Consider the following 20,296-nt stretch of genomic DNA (forward strand, 5'->3'; position numbering starts at 1 on the left):
TAAGTCAGGTACCCATCAGAGGGGAGGAGTCAAGGACAAGCTACAGTCACAAACGATCAACCACGCCGTCCCACTCCTTCGTTCTTTTATATTTTTTTTGGGGGGGGGGACAGTAGGTTGAACAGAATGATGATTAGCCTTAAGTAAGGCTCCAGTTGTGCAGATCAGAGAAACATGTTACAGAAAATAAGCTAATTAAACCAAAACAAATATCCTGCGACTTGCAGTATAAGTAACTTTAGCTCTATCTTGATATAATGATACTCAATCAGGATGCGTTATGATTTAAAGGGCAACCTTTTACACCAGAGTTTACTGGAGTTACTCTATTGTTTATGTTACAAGATGACCATATTAAAATAAAAGCTTTGTTTCACACACGTTTTATCCAAGTATACCAACACATACTAAACACATAGGGCTTAAGCTTAATTTTTGTCTTGGTACTGAATCATCATGATTTTTTCTATTAATGTTTATTTCTCCCCCCCCCCCCCCCTTCCTCTACCTACCCTGGAAAAAATGAAGCATCCCAGCTAGAGAACCACTGTATTAAACTTGTAGGTCAATATCGACCCCGGCGTGGCAGTAAAAGATCGATGCGAGTGACGTAAGGTCGTGATAATCCAACAGCACTCACACACCGTGAACAGACCACTCGCATTGTTGCTGGCTACAGGCGGTTTCCTTCAGGAATTTTAAGTCATCGACCTTGGTGATGTTAACCTTGTGAGCCGCATGCTAGAGGCAAGTGATTTTAAATATAGCTGATGTGTGTATGCATATGTGAGGGGGGGGGGGGAGGGCGGGGGTTTGTTTGCTGACGTCAGTGTTTTACCGTGTTGGGTGTCATGGGAATGGCGGCTAACTAGAAGACAGAAAATGTCCTGCATTAAAGCCCAAACATGTCCTGTATTAAAGCCCAAACAATGTCCTACACCAGACCACAAACATGTCCTAAACCCAACCAGACAAAATGTCCTACACCAGACCCCAAATATGTCCTACACCAGACCCCAAATATGTCCTACACCAGACCCCAAATATGTCCTACACCAGACCCCAAATATGTCCTAAACCCAACCAGACAAAATGTCCTACACCAGACCCCAAATATGTCCTAAACCCAACCAGACAAAATGTCCTACACCAGACCCCAAATATGTCCTACACCAGACCCCAAACATGTCCTAAACCCAACAAGACAAAATGTCCTACACCAGATCCCAGAAAAGTGCCACCAACCCAGGTTCAATGGGTACTGAATTATATTTTTTATGAGCCTAACAAACTTATGTCTGAAGTGGGGGGGGGGGTAGAAATACCCCAATAAATACCAAAACAAACTTCTCTAAAGGGGGTAGAAATACCCCAGGAAATATCAAAACAAACTTTTATGAAGGGGAGGGGGGTAGAAATAACCCAGGACATACCAAAACAAACTTCTCTGAAAGGAGGGGGGGGGGGATAGAAATACCCCAGGAAATACCAAAACAAACCTCTCTAAATGGGGGTAGAAATACCCCAGGAATACTGCTCTACTATACCCGACAAAATAGCCTCCACTAACCCCAGAAAGTTGGGTTGTACCTGACCTAGGTATATTCAAACATAACGACTGCTCCTTAATTTTATTGGTGGGGTGGGGTGGAAGGGGGTGGGTAGAAACGACCTTCGCAGTCGACAGTGGTGAATTGATTAGCCGTGAAATCAGTAAAATCCCGGTGCCCCCTTTAACCTTTGGGGTAACTGCCTCTCCTTACATGTAATTAAATGGGTCGGTGGGGTGATGGTTGTTAAATCAATTTGTGTTGTACTAAGTTTCCCTGTAAACTTTGAGCTGACGTACAAGAAGAAGGGTGTTTTTGCTGATGTCTATTGAATAAGGGAACCAACTCAACAAGTTGCAACATCCACAAGATTTAAAACAAGATCTGAGTTCACAAATGTGATCACCAAGTCTAGTGTCTCTCTTTAGACTGGGTTCGTCAATAAAATGACTAAAGTCTCTGCCAACCCACAAAAAATGTTACTGCCATTTCATTGTCAGTAATTATCTTTCGACAAGGGGAGAGAATCTAAAAGGGGAATGAAGCAGCGGAAATGTCTTTAAAAATACCAAGGAATCGAATCGATTCCTGCTCCCATAATGCTTGTTATTATTAGAGTTGATTTTTCCATTGAAAAAAATCAACATCAATTAAATAAGCAAAGCACGATCTTGTGGGAGCTGGGGACTCATTGAGTCTAGTGACGCACAGCAGTACACTGTCGTGTGAGGTGGTTCTTTGGTTTCTGTTAGGTTGTGCTATCTTCACAATATTTCTTTAAGTGTCTTTTATCTTCACATATTTCTTTTAGGTTGTTTTATATTCACATATTTCTTTTAGGTTGTTTTATTTTCACATACCCATTTTAGTTTGTGCTATCTTATAGTTGTGTAAAAGTTTTATTGTTAATTTATTTAATTCGTCGGAATACACTGTCTAAATAAAGTAAGTTTTGGTGTGTGTTTTTATTAAATTAATTACCTTCAAGAAAAGTCTGCGCGATGTGAATAGACCCTGTCGCAGTGGCTCCCAAACTGGGAGGCCAAACTCCGTGTGGGTGTGGAGGTGTTAAACGTTAAAAATACAGCTTCGTTTGTAAATTTTATACGTAAACATACATGAAAATATATATGTAAACATTATAACGGAGAAATAAAGTTTAAAGACATGTTTAAAAGTACAAAATTTGATAAGAGAAAAATATATCGCATTACAATGAATCGATTGGTAATGACCTAGTCGTACTGTTCCTGTATCTGAATAACATCAAACAATGTATGTTATATGTTGTATTTGTATCCTTCCTTAATCAGCGCCGCTGGAGTATTTCCAAACTAGATTCTTTTATTTTCTGGGGCGGGGGTGGACAGGCTTAAAAGCATGGTATACACACACACACACACACACACACATATATATATATATATATATATATATATATATATATATATATATATATATATATATATATATATATATATATATATATATATATATATATATATATATATATATATATGACCAAAAATATAATAATAATATAATTATAAATATTTCATTTTCATGACTAATCCATGAAAATGTGTATATAAAAATATGTAAGATTAAAGCGAGGCAAAGATTATCGTTGTAAATCAGAATATAACATGTGTTACTTATTGGTCTCTAACACGATGTCCCCACCAATGAGTACATTATAAGGATATCCGTTAAGGCATACCTAGAGAAAACAGCCTTCATACAATTATACTTAATGTTGGTAAGTTATTATACAAATGTTGTGGCAATCTACTTAGCACCGTCGAACTCCTTATTTTTCTCGTTTTTAGTTGCGTCTCCCAGTTTAGTTTTTAATATTTAAACATTGAATGCAAGTAATTTATTCTTTTTGTTCTCTGCTAAATGTTTAGGCCAATATTTGGAGAAACATTTTCATACAAAATGGCGGCTATAGAAAGTGATGAAACTTGTTGTGGCAAATCAGAGGCATGTGGTCAGACATGCCACAACCAATCAAAAAATTGTGACGAAGAATGTATCAGCCAATCAAAAGAACCTTGTCATGTCGGTATCAGCCAACCAGAAGGCCAGCCGTTGTTTCTGTCAAAATTTCTGGAAGATAACAGGACACCAGAAGACGGTAATTCCAAATTCTAGATTTTAAATAGGGCGGGGGTAATGTAGGAGGGGATAGCTTGCAGGTACATACATTTTCAAAAATAAACCAAGGGAAAAAAAAAGAAACGGTTGATGTTTGTGAGAGCGGGTTTGGAATATGAGCCAACATCAATTCACGATACCTGTAAAATAAATCAATATCATGATACATTTTAAAATTATTTAAATTTTTTTACTATAACGTTATAGTTTTTATTTAAAGGGAAATAATCGCATCTCAACAAGTTTTGTATTTTTAGTTTTTTATCGATTCGGCACTGTTATGGATTAATTCTTATTGCTAAAGGGGTAGAGGATCGTGAAAATACCCAAATTAAATTCACAACTCCTACACAAGCCTTAAGCAATCAATTGTAACGCATACGATTCAGTTCTAGCCATATTTTTCTCCCGCCCTTAGTGCTGACAGCAAGTCGCGTGGTTCTACCGAACGTCGATGTCGTCAGCTACTCCGGGTACATCACAGTGAACCCAGAACTGGAGCACAACTTGTTCTTCTGGTTGTTTCCCGCCAAAAATGTGAGTCTGTTATCGGAGCTCAATGAAACTTTAGTCGTGCAATTTTTTACATACCACTTTTTCTTCGTATTAGAGTTGAAATTGTTGACTGAAATAAAGATTGTTGTTGTGGTTAGGCCAAGTCAGAGAAACCTCCTCTCGTTTTATACTTGAATGGAGGCCCGGGCAACTCGTCAATGATTGGCTTGTTTGAGGAGGTGGGGCCGCTAAAGGTTGGCCCTGATGGAGAAAGTAAGTCTCGTCACGTCTCACGTTCTCGCGATGTTTGTCTTTACTAGCAATGAATTTCGACTATACGAGAAATATATTTTATATTAATGTCACAATGATTTTTTATACAAAGGGCATAAACGTACTGTTCAAAAGTATGTATCCTTCACCTTTGCAACATTAATAAAACACATTTCCCACTCTTATTACATCATCTCATAGTTGCTGAAAAAAGTACTCACTGGGCAAAAGATTTTTCTCTTCTGTTTGTTGACAACCCTGTAAGTAGACATGTTTAATGATCTCTTAATAACTAATCACTGCTAATCACTGCCTACAGAATACATGTATCTGACGGAAATCATACATTTAAGACAGTATTACTCAACTCATTGAGTTACACTACAACTAAAGTGCTAAGGGGAGGGGAACGTTGATGAATTACGTCTCAAGTATGGTGAATATTTGGTAAATGTTCTTGGAGACGTGGAGGGCACCATATTTTAACTGAGCTGGTGGACTGGCATGACGCACAAACTTTGATTTTCTACTTTCTATCCATTATTTTAATTATATGCTGATATTTTCTAGAAATTATTCACTGTCCTGTCAAACTTCATAAAACACAAAACCAATGTACTTAATGATTTATTAAATTTTATTTCAATGTTATGATCTGTCTATTCTTTTAAAGTTTGTCAAAACTTGGAATTTTTTTCAGGTGGGTGTTGGCTTCAGTTTTTGTAAACCTGACACAGAGCTGAAAACAAATCTGGCAGTTGCAGATAGCTTGTATGAGTGGGTATATCTTTACTGTGTGTTTTTTGTTTGAGTGGGTACATATTTTCTGTGTGTGTTTTGTATGAGTGGGTACATTTTTACATTTTTCTGTTGTCCGAGAATCTATCTACTGGATGTCAATGCGAATTGTGTGGGTGTGGGGGGGGGGGGGGGAAGGGGGGTGAACGGTTGGACGTCACACCTTGAAGGATCAGGCTTTTTCCCATGCAACATGGGAAACGGGAGGAGGGGGGGGGGGGTTATAAAGTTAACTCAGCGTGGTTTTTTTTAAGCAGAAATATGATGAAAACATGTTAATTTATGCTAAAATTATGTAGCAGAATGGAAAAGATGTAAACATCCTCGGCAATAGCATGAGCTCATTATACCGACCCCCAAATGGGTCTCGCTGTTAAAAATATAAATTAGTCAAAAGTAATTAGAAAATTGAAATTTGAAAAATAAATCGCGACATCTTTGATCTGTGTCCAGGTTTCTGATCCAGTTCCTGCAACTCTACCCCCAGTTCCAGCAGAATGACCTTTACCTTGGTGGCCTGGTCAGTGTCTTTACACTTCTACTTAACCAGTATTTAAAGACCGTTGTACCACCTAATATATGCGTGTGTAAGACAGAGCGACCTAATACATGCGTGTGTAACTAGCGACCAAATACATGCGTGTGTAACTAGCGACCAAATACATGCGTGTGTAAGACGTAGCTAATACATGCGTGTGTAAGACGCAGCGACCAAATACATGCGTGTGTAAGACGTAGCTAATACATACGTGTGTAAGACGTAGCTAATACATGCGTGTGTAACTAGCGACCAAATACATGCGTGTGTAAGACGTAGCGACCAAATACATGCGTGTGTAAGACGTAGCTAAAACATGAGTGTGTAAGACGTAGCTAACGTCCAGACGTCCCACAGTCGTATGCTGGCAAGTACGTGCCTGCGTTTGCCCACAAGATACACCAGGAGCAGACGACAGAGGAGGAGCCGCCACGTCTGCTGGTCAACCTGAAGGGGATTTTCATCGGAGGTGGTTTTTGTAGCCCAGAGAAGGTGAGACGTTTTTGTAGCCCAGAGAAGGTGAGAGGTTTCCCAGAGAAGGTGAGACGTTTTTGTAGCCCAGAGAAGGTGAGAGGTTTTTGTAGCCCAGAGAAGGTGAGACGTTTTTGTAGCCCAGAGAAGGTGAGAGGTTTCCCAGAGAAGGTGAGACGTTTTTGTAGTCCAGAGAAGGTGAGAGGTTTGTGTAGCCCTAGAACGTGAGAGGTTTTTGTAGTCCAGAGAAGGTGAGAGGTTTTTGTAGTCCAGAGAAGGTGAGACGTTTTTGTAGTCCAGAGAAGGTGAGACGTTTTTGTAGTCCAGAGAAGGTGAGAGGTTTGTGTAGCCCTAGAACGTGAGAGGTTTTTGTAGTCCAGAGAAGGTGAGAGACATGGAAGGATGTGGTTCCCTGGTTGGTCGGTGGGTTTTACAATATGTGGTACCATCGATCCCCTGAAGCTATCTGGGTTCCTATCTATCCCCAGATACTATGGTAACATGGGTTCCCCTCTATTCCCAGATGCTACCTGAGTTCCCTTAATGTTACATGTGTTCCCTTAATGCTACCTACGTTCCCCTTTATCCTCAGATGCTACCCATGTTCCCTTAATGCTACCTGTGGTTCCTTAATGCTACTTGTTCTCCCTTAATGCTACCTGTGTTCCCCTCTATCCCCAGATGCTACCTGTATTCCCTGAGTTCCTGACCGCTGTAGGCATGCTGACAGAGAGAAAGAAAGAAGCGATGGTGGACAAGATTCAGTACTCCATTGACAAAAGTCGCCACTTGGCCAAACACGAAGAGGCGGTGACGGTAAGCTAAAGGGAGGGAACTCAAGTCGTTTTCTAAATAATCAAGGGAAGCAATACACCATAAAGAATTACTCGATGATCCTAGACCCATAAAGGAAATTGGAGACACCTATACCACTTTATTTTAATATGTGACAATGCGTGTGTGTTATTGAAGTCGAAGTTCTATAGAATTTAAGATGTCTGGTTAGGCTAGTTAGGAGTAGACCGGTGAAGCCACCAGCCATCATTGAACAGACCGTCTGTCTCTTTAAAAACCAAAACACACCCTTTCAAATCGAGGCGAGGTTTGCAGAGTCACGTAGCGTCAAGTAAATGATGTCATCAGCTAATCTTAAAATGATGCATTTATAATCCGGCTAATGACATAATTACTTAACCTATTTACTAATTAGGGGTCGTTAATTATTTCTTCCAGGACATTGTGGACATTGTGTTTGGTAACTCACGCAGAAAGTTGGGATATGAGGAAGTTGATAATCTTTTGATTACAAAGGTTGGGTTTTACTCATTTTTTTCTGGCCACTTTTAATCACGACCATCATTTTTCTGGCAATTTAAAATCATAAACAAGTCTTTCTGGCAACTTATATTTTGCCAGAACAAATTTTACAAAATATTACAAGTTTTATGAAAAAAATTCCTGAAACTTTTCACTTTTTTTTTCTGGCATATTTAATGACATGGTTTTGTGAAGCCGGTGACAATAGAGATTTTGCAATTTTGTTATTGAGCTAATTAGCATCAGAGGCGTAGCGAGGGGCGGGGCGGGGGTGACACCAGGTGACACCAAAGCAAAAAATAGCAAAATATATAGAGAAAAACTTGAGGGGGGGGGGGGGTGCAAATCGAAAACTTGAGGGGGGGGGGGTGCAAATCGAAAATTTGTCCCCGGGAAGGGTCGCTACGCCTCTGGGGGGGGGGGGGTGACACCATTAAGTGCCGCACCGGGTGACACCCGACCTCGCTAGGCCACTGATTAGCATTACAACCTATAATCATATAAATGTTTTACATCAAACTCTGAAGTACAATGGCAGTAAGTCTATAGAAGAACATTCCCAGCAACAGACTTACATGTTTTACTCCCCGTCCATCCTGCAGGAATATGAGTGGCACTTTGAGCACTATTTGAACCGGCCAGAGGTCCAGCATGCCCTACACGTACGGCCAACACAGTACACGAAATGTGCGGACAAAATGCCGCTCACCATGGCCGGGGACTTTTTCTCAGGGGTCGTGTCAGAGCTGGAGCTTCTGCTGGAGAATTACAAGGTGAGGTGTAATTGTAAGGTGTAATTAGAAGGTGAGGTGTAATTAGAAGGTGGGGTGTAATTATAAGGTGAGGTGTAATTGTAAGGTGAGGTGTAATTATAAGGTGAGGTGTAATTATAAGGTGAAGTGTAATTAGAAGGTGAGGTGTAATTATAAGGTGAGGTGTAATTATAAGGTGAGATATATTTACAAGTTGAGGTGTAATTTCATGGTGAGGTGTAATTAGATGGTGAGGTGTAATTAGATGGTGAGGTGTAATTAGAAGGTGAGGTGTAATTATAAGGTGAGATATATTTACAAGTTGAGGTGTAATTTCATGGTGAGGTGTAGTTAGATGGTGAGGTGTAATTATAAGGTGAGGTGTAATTATAAGGTGAGATATATTTACAAGTTGAGGTGTAATTTCATGGTGAGGTGTAATTAGATGGTGAGGTGTAATTATAAGGTGAGGTGTAGTTACAAGAAGAGGTGAAATTACATGGTGAAATGAAGTTACACATTCAGGTGTAATTACAAGGTGGGTGTAATTACACAGTGAGGTGTAATTATATGGTGATGTGTAATAAGAAGACATGTAATCAGGTAATAATTTATCAAATTATGTGTATTTTAAAGTGATTCTATATCAGGTGAGATATAGTCATGTTAGGTTGAATCTTAAGTTAATATGTTGTTACAGGGAGAAATGCATGAATTATGAACTGGTTAAAATATACTCAGGTTAGGTGTAAGAAGGTGAGGTGTAATTAGTTGTGTAATTATGTGACATACAATCAGGTAAACTGGGTAGATGTAATTAAGTTAGTTGTAAGAAGGTGATATGTAAATAATTAACGGCTGATATTCCTCAGGTACTAATGTTCAGTGGTCAGATGGACCTAGTGGTCAGCACCCTCATGACTGAGCACTTACTCAGCGACCTCTCGTGGTCAGGGAGAGACGACTACCTACAAGCCGATAAGGTCACGTGGAAAGACAAGCACGGAGAAGTGGCTGGCTACGTCACCAAAGTCAACTCATTCACAAGGGTAAGCAACTCACTTTATTTTCTAGGGTTATCGTCCTTGGTTACTATAAATTGTTGAGGTTTGGAGTCTTGGTAAATTGTTCAATGTAATGTTTTTGTTTTGAGCAGGTTGTGATAAGAAACGCGGGTCACAGGTCAGCTATTGACCAGCCTGAATGGACATTGGAAATGATAACCAAGTTTATCAATGATGAAGACTTTAGTAGGCCCACAAATTAATTACTATCAGCACAAATTGTATCTTAATCATTAATCAGATTATTAACTGGCACTTTTATTTTACAAATAAAAAACAATGCACACAAAAAAATTGTGCAAGTTGATTTTTTGTTTTTATGAGCGTTTCTCTGCCTCACTGTAAATTCTACTTCTATAGAATACTTAGAATTTTATAGAATAACAGTTTTAATACAGAACAGAAAAATTTTATGTCCCCAAACTTTTATTTTATGCTTAGAAATAAGAAGTATTTCAGTCAACCCCATTGTCTCCAAGTTTTTTTGTTTTTTTTTAGTTCAGAACTGTTGTATACAATGTTTCTTTAGAAAATGTAATACTACCATGCAAAAAGTTAAATTGCATTGCAGAATTTACATAAAATATACCTTATTTTTTTAATCAGTTTTATATATTATTTAAATTTAAAGAAAACAGTATTTTTAAAAACACACATAGTGTTTCAGCTATTATAATACTGTGTACTTATCATCTTTGATCAAACCACAAATGAAATGTAAAAAAAAAAGTTAAAAGATTATAAAAAATCACAATCTACCACTAAAGATCTGACTCAGCAATGTTAAAGTGTGCATTGGTTGTGTTGCTCAAACAAAGAAATGAATAAACCACAGATTTAAGGACATTTTTTGGGTGGGAATAATTGAAAAATCAAATCTTATGTCAAACATAAAACCAACACAGGAGATTTTAAATATGTAGAGATATTTAATAATATACTGGTAAATACTGTAAATATATGAATATAAAATTGTGTATATAATTCATAAATATAATACTGATATAACAAAATTCTTGATGAACTGTGTACAATAGCAAGCAAAAATATAGTTCACCCTGATGCAAAGTGTGTTAGAATAAAAGTGGAATACAATGTTTGTACATAAATAGAGTGTGAAAAACAAACACAAACTTGATGACAGATAAAACAGTTGGTATATGATATATAGGTAGTACACCTTGTGTGACACTCATGTGACACCTGGTCTGATACACAGGTGTCATATCTCATGTATGAGACAGGTAACACTCCTGGCAAAGTTCATTAAAAATACTTCAACTTAAATCTTTAAAAAAAAATAATCTGTAAACTTTCAAGCTGTAATTAATAAAGTCAAATTCCAAAATCATGGTTAAAGCAATACTGTACAAAACTGGAATGTATATAATATAGCCTTTCAGAAACCCAACAAATATTCTTCAAATGAACTGAAGCAGATGACTCTCAATTGAAGCAGGTAAGTAAATGCTGGCCAGATACTACTCCAGTATCACCCAAAATAATCTGGTACAAGATTATAGAATATAAGTACACATGTATGGTGCAAATCAAAATATTGTATACAAAATTTTTAAAGTTGTACTGGCAAATCATTGACATTCATAACAGACATAATTTTCTTTAAAACCCAGTGGCATCTATTATTTTTAACTTTGCGTCAGTGAAAATAAGTGTGAATATTAGAATAGATAAAGTGAAGATGTAAGACAATCAGATGACAGCAGTAGAACTTAGCTCAACTTTCACATTCTGTTATAAAAATAACAGTTTTGGATGAAATAAATCACAGTTTGATTTGAGCATTGTGTCAAAGCACCAAGCCAGCCTCTAGCTTTTGAAAAACTTTTAACAGAGACAACCTCATGGACAGAAATTATTTTCTATGTTGGAAACAGGTTGCGTTATCATGTTTCCCCAAATAACCCAAGGAATGGGCATTTAATACAGGTAAATGGGAAATTTTAAAAAAAAAATCTAATTATTTAAAAAAAAAATTTCTTCATAATGTTTGAGGAAATATTTTCCTCTAACAAATCTGTTTCCTGAAAAATGGGTAACAATATCTCTTCTTTTAATTATCAATACAGCATGTATCTGACTGTAAGGTAAATAACTAATGGGGCAGGGCTGCCCTCCAGCCCTTGTGTAACTGGTCAGACAAAAATCTGACCAGGCCAGAGCAATGTTTGAACGAGGCAATGTTGTGAACTTCATACGGGTCAAGCATCCGCAGGTAAAGCTCCTGCCCGTAGAGGTCCTGCCAGAGAATGGAATAGTTACCAGGCAGGAACCCGACCCACTCCGTGTAATGGAAGTCCTGGGTCCACATGCTGTAGCCCATGATGCGGATGTCCTTAAGGTGGGGCTTGTCGCTATCCTCCTGTGGTTCCACTGATGGCCGAGGGTACTGACTAAAAACTGCTTTTTTCCACTTGTCGCTAACAGCCATTGAGGTAAAATTTGGATGACATGTTGATGCTAATTTCTCAATAGTTATCTTTTCATAAGATTCAGAATTACATCCCTTAACATTAACAGCTTCATCAGTATTGGTAGACAAGTATTTATCTCTTTGGATAGTTGGGTCAAATTCTGTAACATGAGTTTTTGTGACGTTCTCAATCAAAGGGACTAAACTCATACCCTCTGTGCATAGCCAGGTGCTGAAAGGATTTTCAGGACATAATGGAAGTGTTGGTAAACCTGCCAGTTCAGCTAAGGTGGGAAACAAGTCCACTAACTCAACCAGAGCTGAAGTTTTAAATCCCTTTTGCTGAACACCCTTCTCCTGAACACCATCAGGAACTGACCCAGTAACATTTTGCTTGACATCTTCTGGAATTAAATTTCTCATTTCATGCTCAGACCTAAATTTTAATTTCTCATCGCTGACAGGCTCTAACCATGTCCCAGGTTGTGTGTGTTCCTTGTGAACATATTGTAAAGGATTGAAGAAGGGAAAAATAGTTTCCTCTTGGTGCTGCCTTGTGTGGGTAAGTCCTGGGATGTAGATGATCATAGGAACCCTGGCTGCCACATCAAACAGGCTGTACTTGGACCACTCTTGGTGTTCACCCAGTGCCCAACCTGCGCACACAATTTTGTGAGAGAATATTCAAGTTAGTAGTTATCATGAGAGAATTGTAGGTCTTTAAAAAACTATTCATTCAATAATAATAACTACATGTAGCAACTTGAAACTTAGATATTAAGTTTATTAATTAACTGACATTCATTTTGTTTACTTTTTTTTAGGAAATTCAAAAGTTGATCTGGTAAGTCTTTGAGATTCAGAATTTCAAGAAATTAAAATAATTTTAGAATTGGGGTATGGTGTTTAAAAATGTGGGATTTGGTGGGAGATATTTTGCTGAAGTGGGGAGGAGTTGGGCTGTCAAGACTATTTTTTTTAAAAATATTGTGATATAAACCATATAGTTTACCATGATCTCCAATAAAAGATATGATTGTGTTATCTGCAAATCCGTATTTCTCCAGGGCAGACAAAACTCTGCCAAGCTGTGAGTCCATGTACGATGTGGCGGCGTAGTAACTCTGTCTCATCAGAAGCTGGAAGACATTTTAAAAATTTAATTGTGAATTAAAATGTTTTTCATTCTTAGGAAGACCTAGGGTTGAAACATTTTTTATCAAGTTTGTTTAAAGACAGGTCCAAAATATTATTATATGATACAAGGTTATGGGCTGGAAAGAGTTCATATAAATCATGTCAAAATATTATTATGTGATACCAAGTTATGGGCTGTAAAGAGTTAAATCATGTCAAAATATTATTATTTATGTGATACAAAGTTATGGTTTGTAAAGAGTTAACACAAATGCATCAGTGACCTGGTAATTTGTTGGGACCGGCCCAAAAGGAAAACTTATGTTCAGTTTCTGTACATCGTCTCGCTCTCTTAAATCTGTCCATGGATTCCATGCAACAAGAGGCATCCGTGGCAGATAAGTGTGATGTCTGGCTAGTCTTATTTTGGAGAGTGGATATAAGTCTAAAAATAATAAATATTTTATGATTTACATTCATATGGGCATGTAGGTACATGTTTTTTATATAAAGGACTACACTATGTTAACTTCTCTAGCAACTACATTTTAATCTAGGTGAAGTAGATCAGATGTGAAACAAAACTAAGATGCGTTGAATATTTCAATGGGGTTATTGCAATCCAGGGAAGTTAGGTTACGTTATTGAAGGTAAGTTTATATTGTTGGGTTACTTTAGGTTACGTTAAGTTAGGTATTTTAAGGTAAGGTTATGTTATTAAAGGTTAGATCAGATTCGTTTATTTAAGGTTAGGAAAGGTTAGGTTATTTAAGGTTTTTTTTTTTTAAAGTTAAGGTAAGGTAAATAAACCTGAAACACACCTAGGAAGTCCTGAGGATATTTCAGCGGGATGTGGGGCTTTTGGAATCCAACACCAAGGAAGAAAGGCTTCTCCTCTGTCGTCATGTTCTTTAAAAACTCAACAGCAAAATCTGCGCACTGGATATCTGGCAATGTTCCCTCGGGCATCTGGTCCAGCTCAACAGGGCAGACAATGTTCATGCCCAGAGAACCATCTGTGTTGGGGCACACCTAAAGAGGAACATTTTAAAGTGACTAACAAGGAAGTAAACAAAATCAAAGACTAGATTGGTTTTTTAATCATTAAATATATTCTTCTATTATTATTATTAATTTTAAAAATTTAAAGAATTAATTAACCTTTGACATTTTATATTTCTCAGTAGACGGGTGATAGGGTGGGTTAGTCCAGCTGTATGGCGAGTCATCACTGTAGTTAGAGGCCAGATCTGAGGAAAACAAAATACACAAAAATTTAAAAAACTGAGCCTGTGGCTAGAAGGTGAGCACAATACAAACTTCTGATCACAACTAACAGCAAAGGCAATCACAGTTGATATTCAAACTCAATGCAACTATTTCTTTTTGTATCATAGGCTATAGTGAATTACTTAATAATGTTTAGCTTAAACTTAAACTAACAAAATGCAACGTATATATTAACTAGAGTTATATATGATCATTATCCTATACTATGAGTTGTTTTTCTGCTTCATGATCAAACAAAAACAACACAGCTAGATCAGTGGTTCCCAACCTTTTTCGAGTGGCGACCCCCTTTTATAAAAATTAAGTGACCCGCGACCCCCATAGAATTAAAAAGCCGAAATTATTATGGAAATCAATAAGCACTAAAATAAGATTTTTTGGTAGACTTTCAATATGAACTACTCTTGATAACTGTTTTAATACCATGAGTAAAATTGCATACTATTCACTCAACATTCGCGGTTAATTTTTTTTTAAAGTATTGTTTTTTGTTAACGCTAACATATGTCATTATCATTATCTTAATTTTGTTTTTAATCGAAAAATAGTGTTGAAAATCTATTCTCGAAAAGTCAATCAATTTTACGTTTGGGTATGAATGGTGAATACTACACCAAAATTGAGTGTGCAGTTTTTTATCTTACGCGGAATCATTCAACAAATCAAAGAATTCATCTTGTAATTCATCGTGAATGCTGGAAACATCGAGGGAAGAAGAGAATGGATAATGCGTCAATGCAGATTTTTTTTTTCAGCTCAGAGAAATAGCGCTGCAGTTCTTTTTTAATAGATTCAAGATGCCCAGAAATTTCTTCTTTCAAAATTTTAATTATCTCATAATTAGATTCATCTACCACACTGCAGAGTTTCTCAAATTTACAATATTTCCAAGATTTATTTTCTTTGCCGATTTTGCAGCTTTGATAAAATGCCCCGAGATAATCATGGAAAGTGATAATATTCGCTCATTTTCCCTGAAGCTTCAGGTTATGCTTATGTTGATGTTCGAACACATCTGCTAGGTATGATACTCTCTCCAACCACTCTATGTCGTTTTAAGTATACCAAAAGGTCTTGTTTCCTTTGCATTTCCAAGAACAATTTGATTTCAGATTTCAATTCAAAAACACGATTCACAACAATTCGTTTGACAGCCAGCGCACTGTAGTGTAGAAGAGCAGAACCTTGTGATCTATATTAATGTTTTTGCTCAGTTCTTTGAAGGCTCCAGATTTTATATAATTTACCACTTATACCAGCAATGGAGTCTTGATGGCGATTGGTGAGGGTAGTGGTTAGGGAGCGAAATCTTTTCTGCTTTCTGAGAGCCCGATTTTGACCTAAACATAGATGGTGCACCATCCGCACAAACCCTCACAGCCGTTTTAACCCATTTTAATCATCCAATTTAAAAAAAAAAAATTATTTTCTCCATGCTATCTTCACAAAAGAACAACTCTTCTTTGCTATCATCTGCATGAATATAGACAAAGACCAGCAACTGCGAACACGAACTAATGACTGTTGATTTATCAACTTGAAAAGCAAACAATGGTGAACGCTTAATTTCAATAAAAATGTGTTATTTAACATCTACGGACATGTAAAAATTAACTTCACCATCTTCAACATGCAGCGTTTGATGAGATTTTCTCCTAATGTGTTTTTTTTTTTTGCTTGGCATTTTCTGTCGCGACTTCATGTGATGCTTGCACTAATGCTGTGTTTTGTTGGTGAAAACGTTCTGTTCGATCAAGTCTCTGACGTTTGCAACTAGCTTCATACCGACGAAAGAACTCCATATCTTTTTTGGTGTGATTCGAATGACTCGTCTCAAATGACGTTTTAGTTTTGAAGATTTCATAAACTCGTGACTGAGAACAACTTTGTACAGTACGCTTTGCTTCTTCTCTATTCCCTTTCCAGTGATGTTAGTAAAGCCGAATTTCAAAAATTCTTCTAAATATTTATGTTTTGTTTCAAATTACTAAGGTTTAGTATACCAGTTGGCGACCCCCCAGAAAGGCTTTCGCGACCCCCAGGGGGGTCGCGACCCCCAGGTTGGGAACCCGTGAGCTAGATTAACCTAAATCAACTAACAGCCAGATTAACCTAACACATACTACCAAGCCAGATTAACCTACACAAATAACCAAGCCAGATTAACCTAACACAAATAACCAAGCCAGATTAACCTAACACAAATAACCAACCAAGATTAACCTAACACAAATGACCAAGCAAGATTAACCTGGGTGAAAAACCTTGCCAATAGACTGGGTAATGTAACCATTTTCTTTAAAATGTTGCGGCAGTGTTGTAAAGTTTCCAGCGTGAACCCTCCAGTAGGAGTAAAAGTCATACAATCGTGTTGTGTCAGGTCGACGACTTGTTAGGAAAGAAACTCTGCTGGGCCCACATATGGCTTGCTGTGGGATCATTTATAAGTAACTTAATACTAAATGATCCTTAACAATAATAAAGCTGTGAAATGTGTAGTACTTATTACTTCAGCTTCTATATTGCCCTGCTTATAAATTGGTCTTTGGCTCAGGCTCAAGACATCCCTAAACTCACCAATACACCTTATATTTAAAAGTAAAAGTCAATTTACTATGTTACTGTTATATTGACCAAAATTCCCCTTGTATAACATTGCCACAAAAGCACATGAGCTCAGTGCTACAAACATCTGCTAGTTTAACCAGCAGGTCCAAAATATATTTACTTTGCATTTTAAGGGAGAGATATATTAATTTTACATAGGACTTATAGTACTGAAATATAATGAGATGCTGTATTTCTGATATTTTAACTTCAAGAATCAAGTCTAATAACTTTGTTCAAATGGCTTCAATATAATCACATAATAATTACTTGGACAAAGGCTTGCTCAAATAAGATGGATTTTGAGGCCAGGTTATCCACATTAGGCGTGTGAAGAACAGCTTCGTCATAATCATAGCATCCAAGAGTAGGTCGGAGGTCATCAATCACCACAAACAGAACATTTGGTTTAGAGGATTTAGTCTCATGCCCAACTGATGGGTAAACTGGAAAAGATGTTTATTTTATTTTTATTGCATTTGTTATTGAGTGTCTTCTCACTAAACTATGGGGTTATGTTACATGACAGTGACACAGGATGGCCTGGCCTAGCGATAGAGCGATCTAATGATCGATGTGGGCAAATATTTGAGCTAACTGCTAACCTCGATGTCTCACTCAAAGTTCAAGTCCCTGAGTCCACCCAGCTCTAATGAGTACATGACTCACATTAGAGAAAGTAAATAAAGGCAATAGGGCTTGTAAGTAGGTCATAACTTCTCGCTCTAGTACTTGCCAGCTAGATCTAGATCTAGATCTAGTAGATTTTGAGACCGTGCCGTAGAGACTTACAAGCCCTCCTTTTACTTGCTGACCACAGGTCACAGAAACAGGTGAACTCTACACTATTTGACACACACTTGAGTACTTCACTTACCCCAAGGACCATCACTCAGGTAGGGAACTATACTATTATTACTATAGACTATAGCTAACTAATAAATTATACTAAAACTAAACTATAGAATATTATATAATAATAGTGAATAGAGGCCTACTTCTTAACTAACTTATTATTTACTTTACTTTTTTTTTTACTGTCACGAATGTCCAAACCACAAGACTACATACATACTACATACATACTACTACATTACAATTAAATCTACATACATATTACAAAGAGTCAGAAAGACTGAAGAGAGGTAGGGGAGGGGCATCTCTAGAATACTCTAGATCTAGATTAGAATTAAGAATATGGATCTAGAGAATCTACCTACCTTTGCAAATTTGAATTATCAAAATGCTTTTTAAAATAGAAAAAGAAAATTTAAATGGCATGGTTATAATTTTGTTTTTTTGTTCAATTATTTATTGACTTTCTGAATATGAATTACTTGTAGTTGTTTCACTTTCGATTTCATTTTACACTTCCGCTAATTCCAATAATCGAGATATAGAGTCTAGATCTAGACTCTAGTCTATAATTCGATTATGGATCTTGGTCTAAAATTGCAAAGATAAATGTTAAAAACAAGTTAATTAAAAATAAGTCTAGTGACAATTTTAGCGCAATTTCCTTATATCGAACCTCAGCTTATTAATAGGGTACAAAAATAACGTTTGATTTAATAAGTAAATTAAATCGAGATAAATCATATATTGAGCAAATAAATAATGCAACACAAGTAGATCTAGTTTTAATAATTCAAAACAAAATAGAAAAAATATTTATTAACGAGATTTTTTAAAAAATCCTTTCGAACCTCCGCTCATTCGCTATGGTAAAATCCTTTCGAACCTCAGCTTATTAATAGGGTACAAAAATAACGTTTGAATTAATAAGTAAATTAAATCGAGATAAATCATATACTCAGCAAATAAATAATGCAACACAAGTAGTTTTAATAATTCAAAACAAAATAGAAACTAGCCTCCCGTATCAGTCGAAAAAAAAGGGGAGAGTAGCCTCCCGTATCAGTCGAAAAAAAAGGGGAAAAATTTTAAAAATCCTTTCGAACCTCCGCTCATTAAAATCCTTTCGATCCTCAGCTTTTGCGCTAAAAACCTACAAGACGCTCAGTTTAAAAATTCTTAAATTAATTAATTTTTTGTGACCGAACGAAAGGATATTTTTGAAAACTTTCTTCGGCAATATTGGTTTAAATTATGGCAGGAATCGATTGGTAAATGTTTCAAGTCGCTAAGTGGTCTGGTTGCCTAGATATGTAGCAAAAACTGAATTTGTTCGAGGTTTTTTTAGCTTTTACGGGAAATCCATGAAAGAAACCCGGAATTTTTATGGCCTATGTTCATCCTCGTAACTGGCTTAACATAATTGCTTTTGGAACTAGTCATCGATATTGCTTCGTTGAGGAGGAGATACGACTTAAAGCTGCGGACACACATTCATCCATCCATCCATCCATCCATCCAGAAATCAGTGGCGTAGGCAGGGGGGTTAGGGGGGGTCATAACCCCCCCCATAGACCCCTCGGTATATATAAAAAGTATGAGGGGGGTGCAAATCGAAAGTTTGAGGGGGGGGGGGTGCAAATCGAAAGTTTGAGGGGGGGTGCAAATCGAAAGTTTGAGGGGGGGGGTGCAAATCGAAAGTTTGAGGGGGGGGTGCAAATCGAAAGTTTGTCCCCGGGTAAAAATTGGAACCCCCCCCCCCCCCCCCTTGAGACGATCCTGGCTACGCCACTGCCAGAAATGACGGGTTAATAAACGCAATTCTCCAGAATGGAAATTGCGCTAAAAAATATCAAATGTATTCTTAATAATTTATTTCATGGTGTACTGAATATTGATGTTTTACAATTAAGGCTATATTTCAATTAATTTTAGCTCAAGAAAACTTTCGATAAAATAGTCGACTACGTTTATTTACAAATGTATGGCGAAATAAATACTGACTTGTGCCCCCTTTGTGTTTTGTTTATTGTAGTTACAGTAGCTTACAAAATATAGGCATATAGGCTAATATTAATAAAATAATATGTAAAATAATGGGAAAAAAAACATTGAGATGGTAAAAAATCATACCATTAAAAAAAATTAAATTAAAAGAGTTTATTAATTTTTTCCGCACTAATCTTTGCCCTAACTGATTTTAACATAGAATCTAATACTAGAACTAGCAGAGTTACTTTCAGCAGGTATCTCTCGGAGGGCGATGGGAATAGGTACTGCGGTCCGGAGCATGCCCCTCCTCCCCCCCCCCCCCCCGACTAAATAGAAAAATATATAATTTATTTATAAAATAGCTTACATAGCCTACTTTTACTCGTGTCCGAAAGTTAACACCCCCTCCCCCCACGCCCCTTGACGACATTTTTAAAAATATATAATTTATTTATAAAACAGCCAAACATGGTAGTGAGATATGACCTGTGCACAACGATCCATAAAGACCTAGATATAAATCTAGTTGTTTACTTGAACTCCTTCTTCTAAAGTACTAGTCG

General features: G+C 37.0%; 2 protein-coding genes across 3 annotated transcripts; one reads left to right on the plus strand and one right to left on the minus strand.

Moving 5' to 3' along the window:
* The first annotated feature begins 3,468 nt into the window (after window positions 1-3,468).
* On the plus strand, window positions 3,469-9,827 carry LOC131938526 (putative serine carboxypeptidase CPVL). Of its 2 annotated transcripts, XM_059296594.1 has the most exons (13): window positions 3,469-3,690; window positions 4,129-4,247; window positions 4,364-4,478; window positions 4,680-4,738; window positions 5,179-5,255; window positions 5,730-5,796; window positions 6,172-6,286; window positions 6,544-6,563; window positions 6,967-7,101; window positions 7,519-7,596; window positions 8,205-8,375; window positions 9,227-9,403; window positions 9,511-9,827. In XM_059296594.1, exons 1-13 carry the CDS (start codon window positions 3,492-3,494, stop codon window positions 9,619-9,621), a joined length of 1,443 nt encoding a protein of 480 aa, XP_059152577.1. In that variant the 5' UTR covers window positions 3,469-3,491; the 3' UTR covers window positions 9,622-9,827. The 2 variants fall into 2 exon arrangements, with proteins under 2 accessions (XP_059152577.1, XP_059152569.1); XM_059296586.1 differs by lacking the exon at window positions 6,544-6,563 and having other exon boundaries at window positions 6,172-6,306.
* Window positions 9,828-11,486: 1,659 nt separating this feature from the next.
* LOC131939068 (iduronate 2-sulfatase-like) lies at window positions 11,487-18,318 on the minus strand. Its single transcript, XM_059297309.1, has 8 exons — window positions 18,107-18,318; window positions 17,157-17,332; window positions 16,531-16,708; window positions 14,151-14,239; window positions 13,811-14,021; window positions 13,274-13,434; window positions 12,865-12,991; window positions 11,487-12,508 (listed from the first exon to the last, which is right to left on the minus strand). The coding sequence occupies exons 1-8, from the start codon at window positions 18,165-18,167 to the stop codon at window positions 11,535-11,537; spliced, it is 1,977 nt and encodes a 658-aa protein (XP_059153292.1). The 5' UTR covers window positions 18,168-18,318; the 3' UTR covers window positions 11,487-11,534.
* Between the last annotated feature and the right edge of the window lie 1,978 nt (window positions 18,319-20,296).

The sequence above is a fragment of the Physella acuta genome, unplaced genomic scaffold (assembly GCF_028476545.2).
Source record: "Physella acuta isolate Inbredline_101_S28 unplaced genomic scaffold, ASM2847654v3 ptg000017l, whole genome shotgun sequence".
In the NCBI taxonomy this organism is placed as follows: Eukaryota; Metazoa; Mollusca; class Gastropoda; family Physidae; genus Physella; species Physella acuta.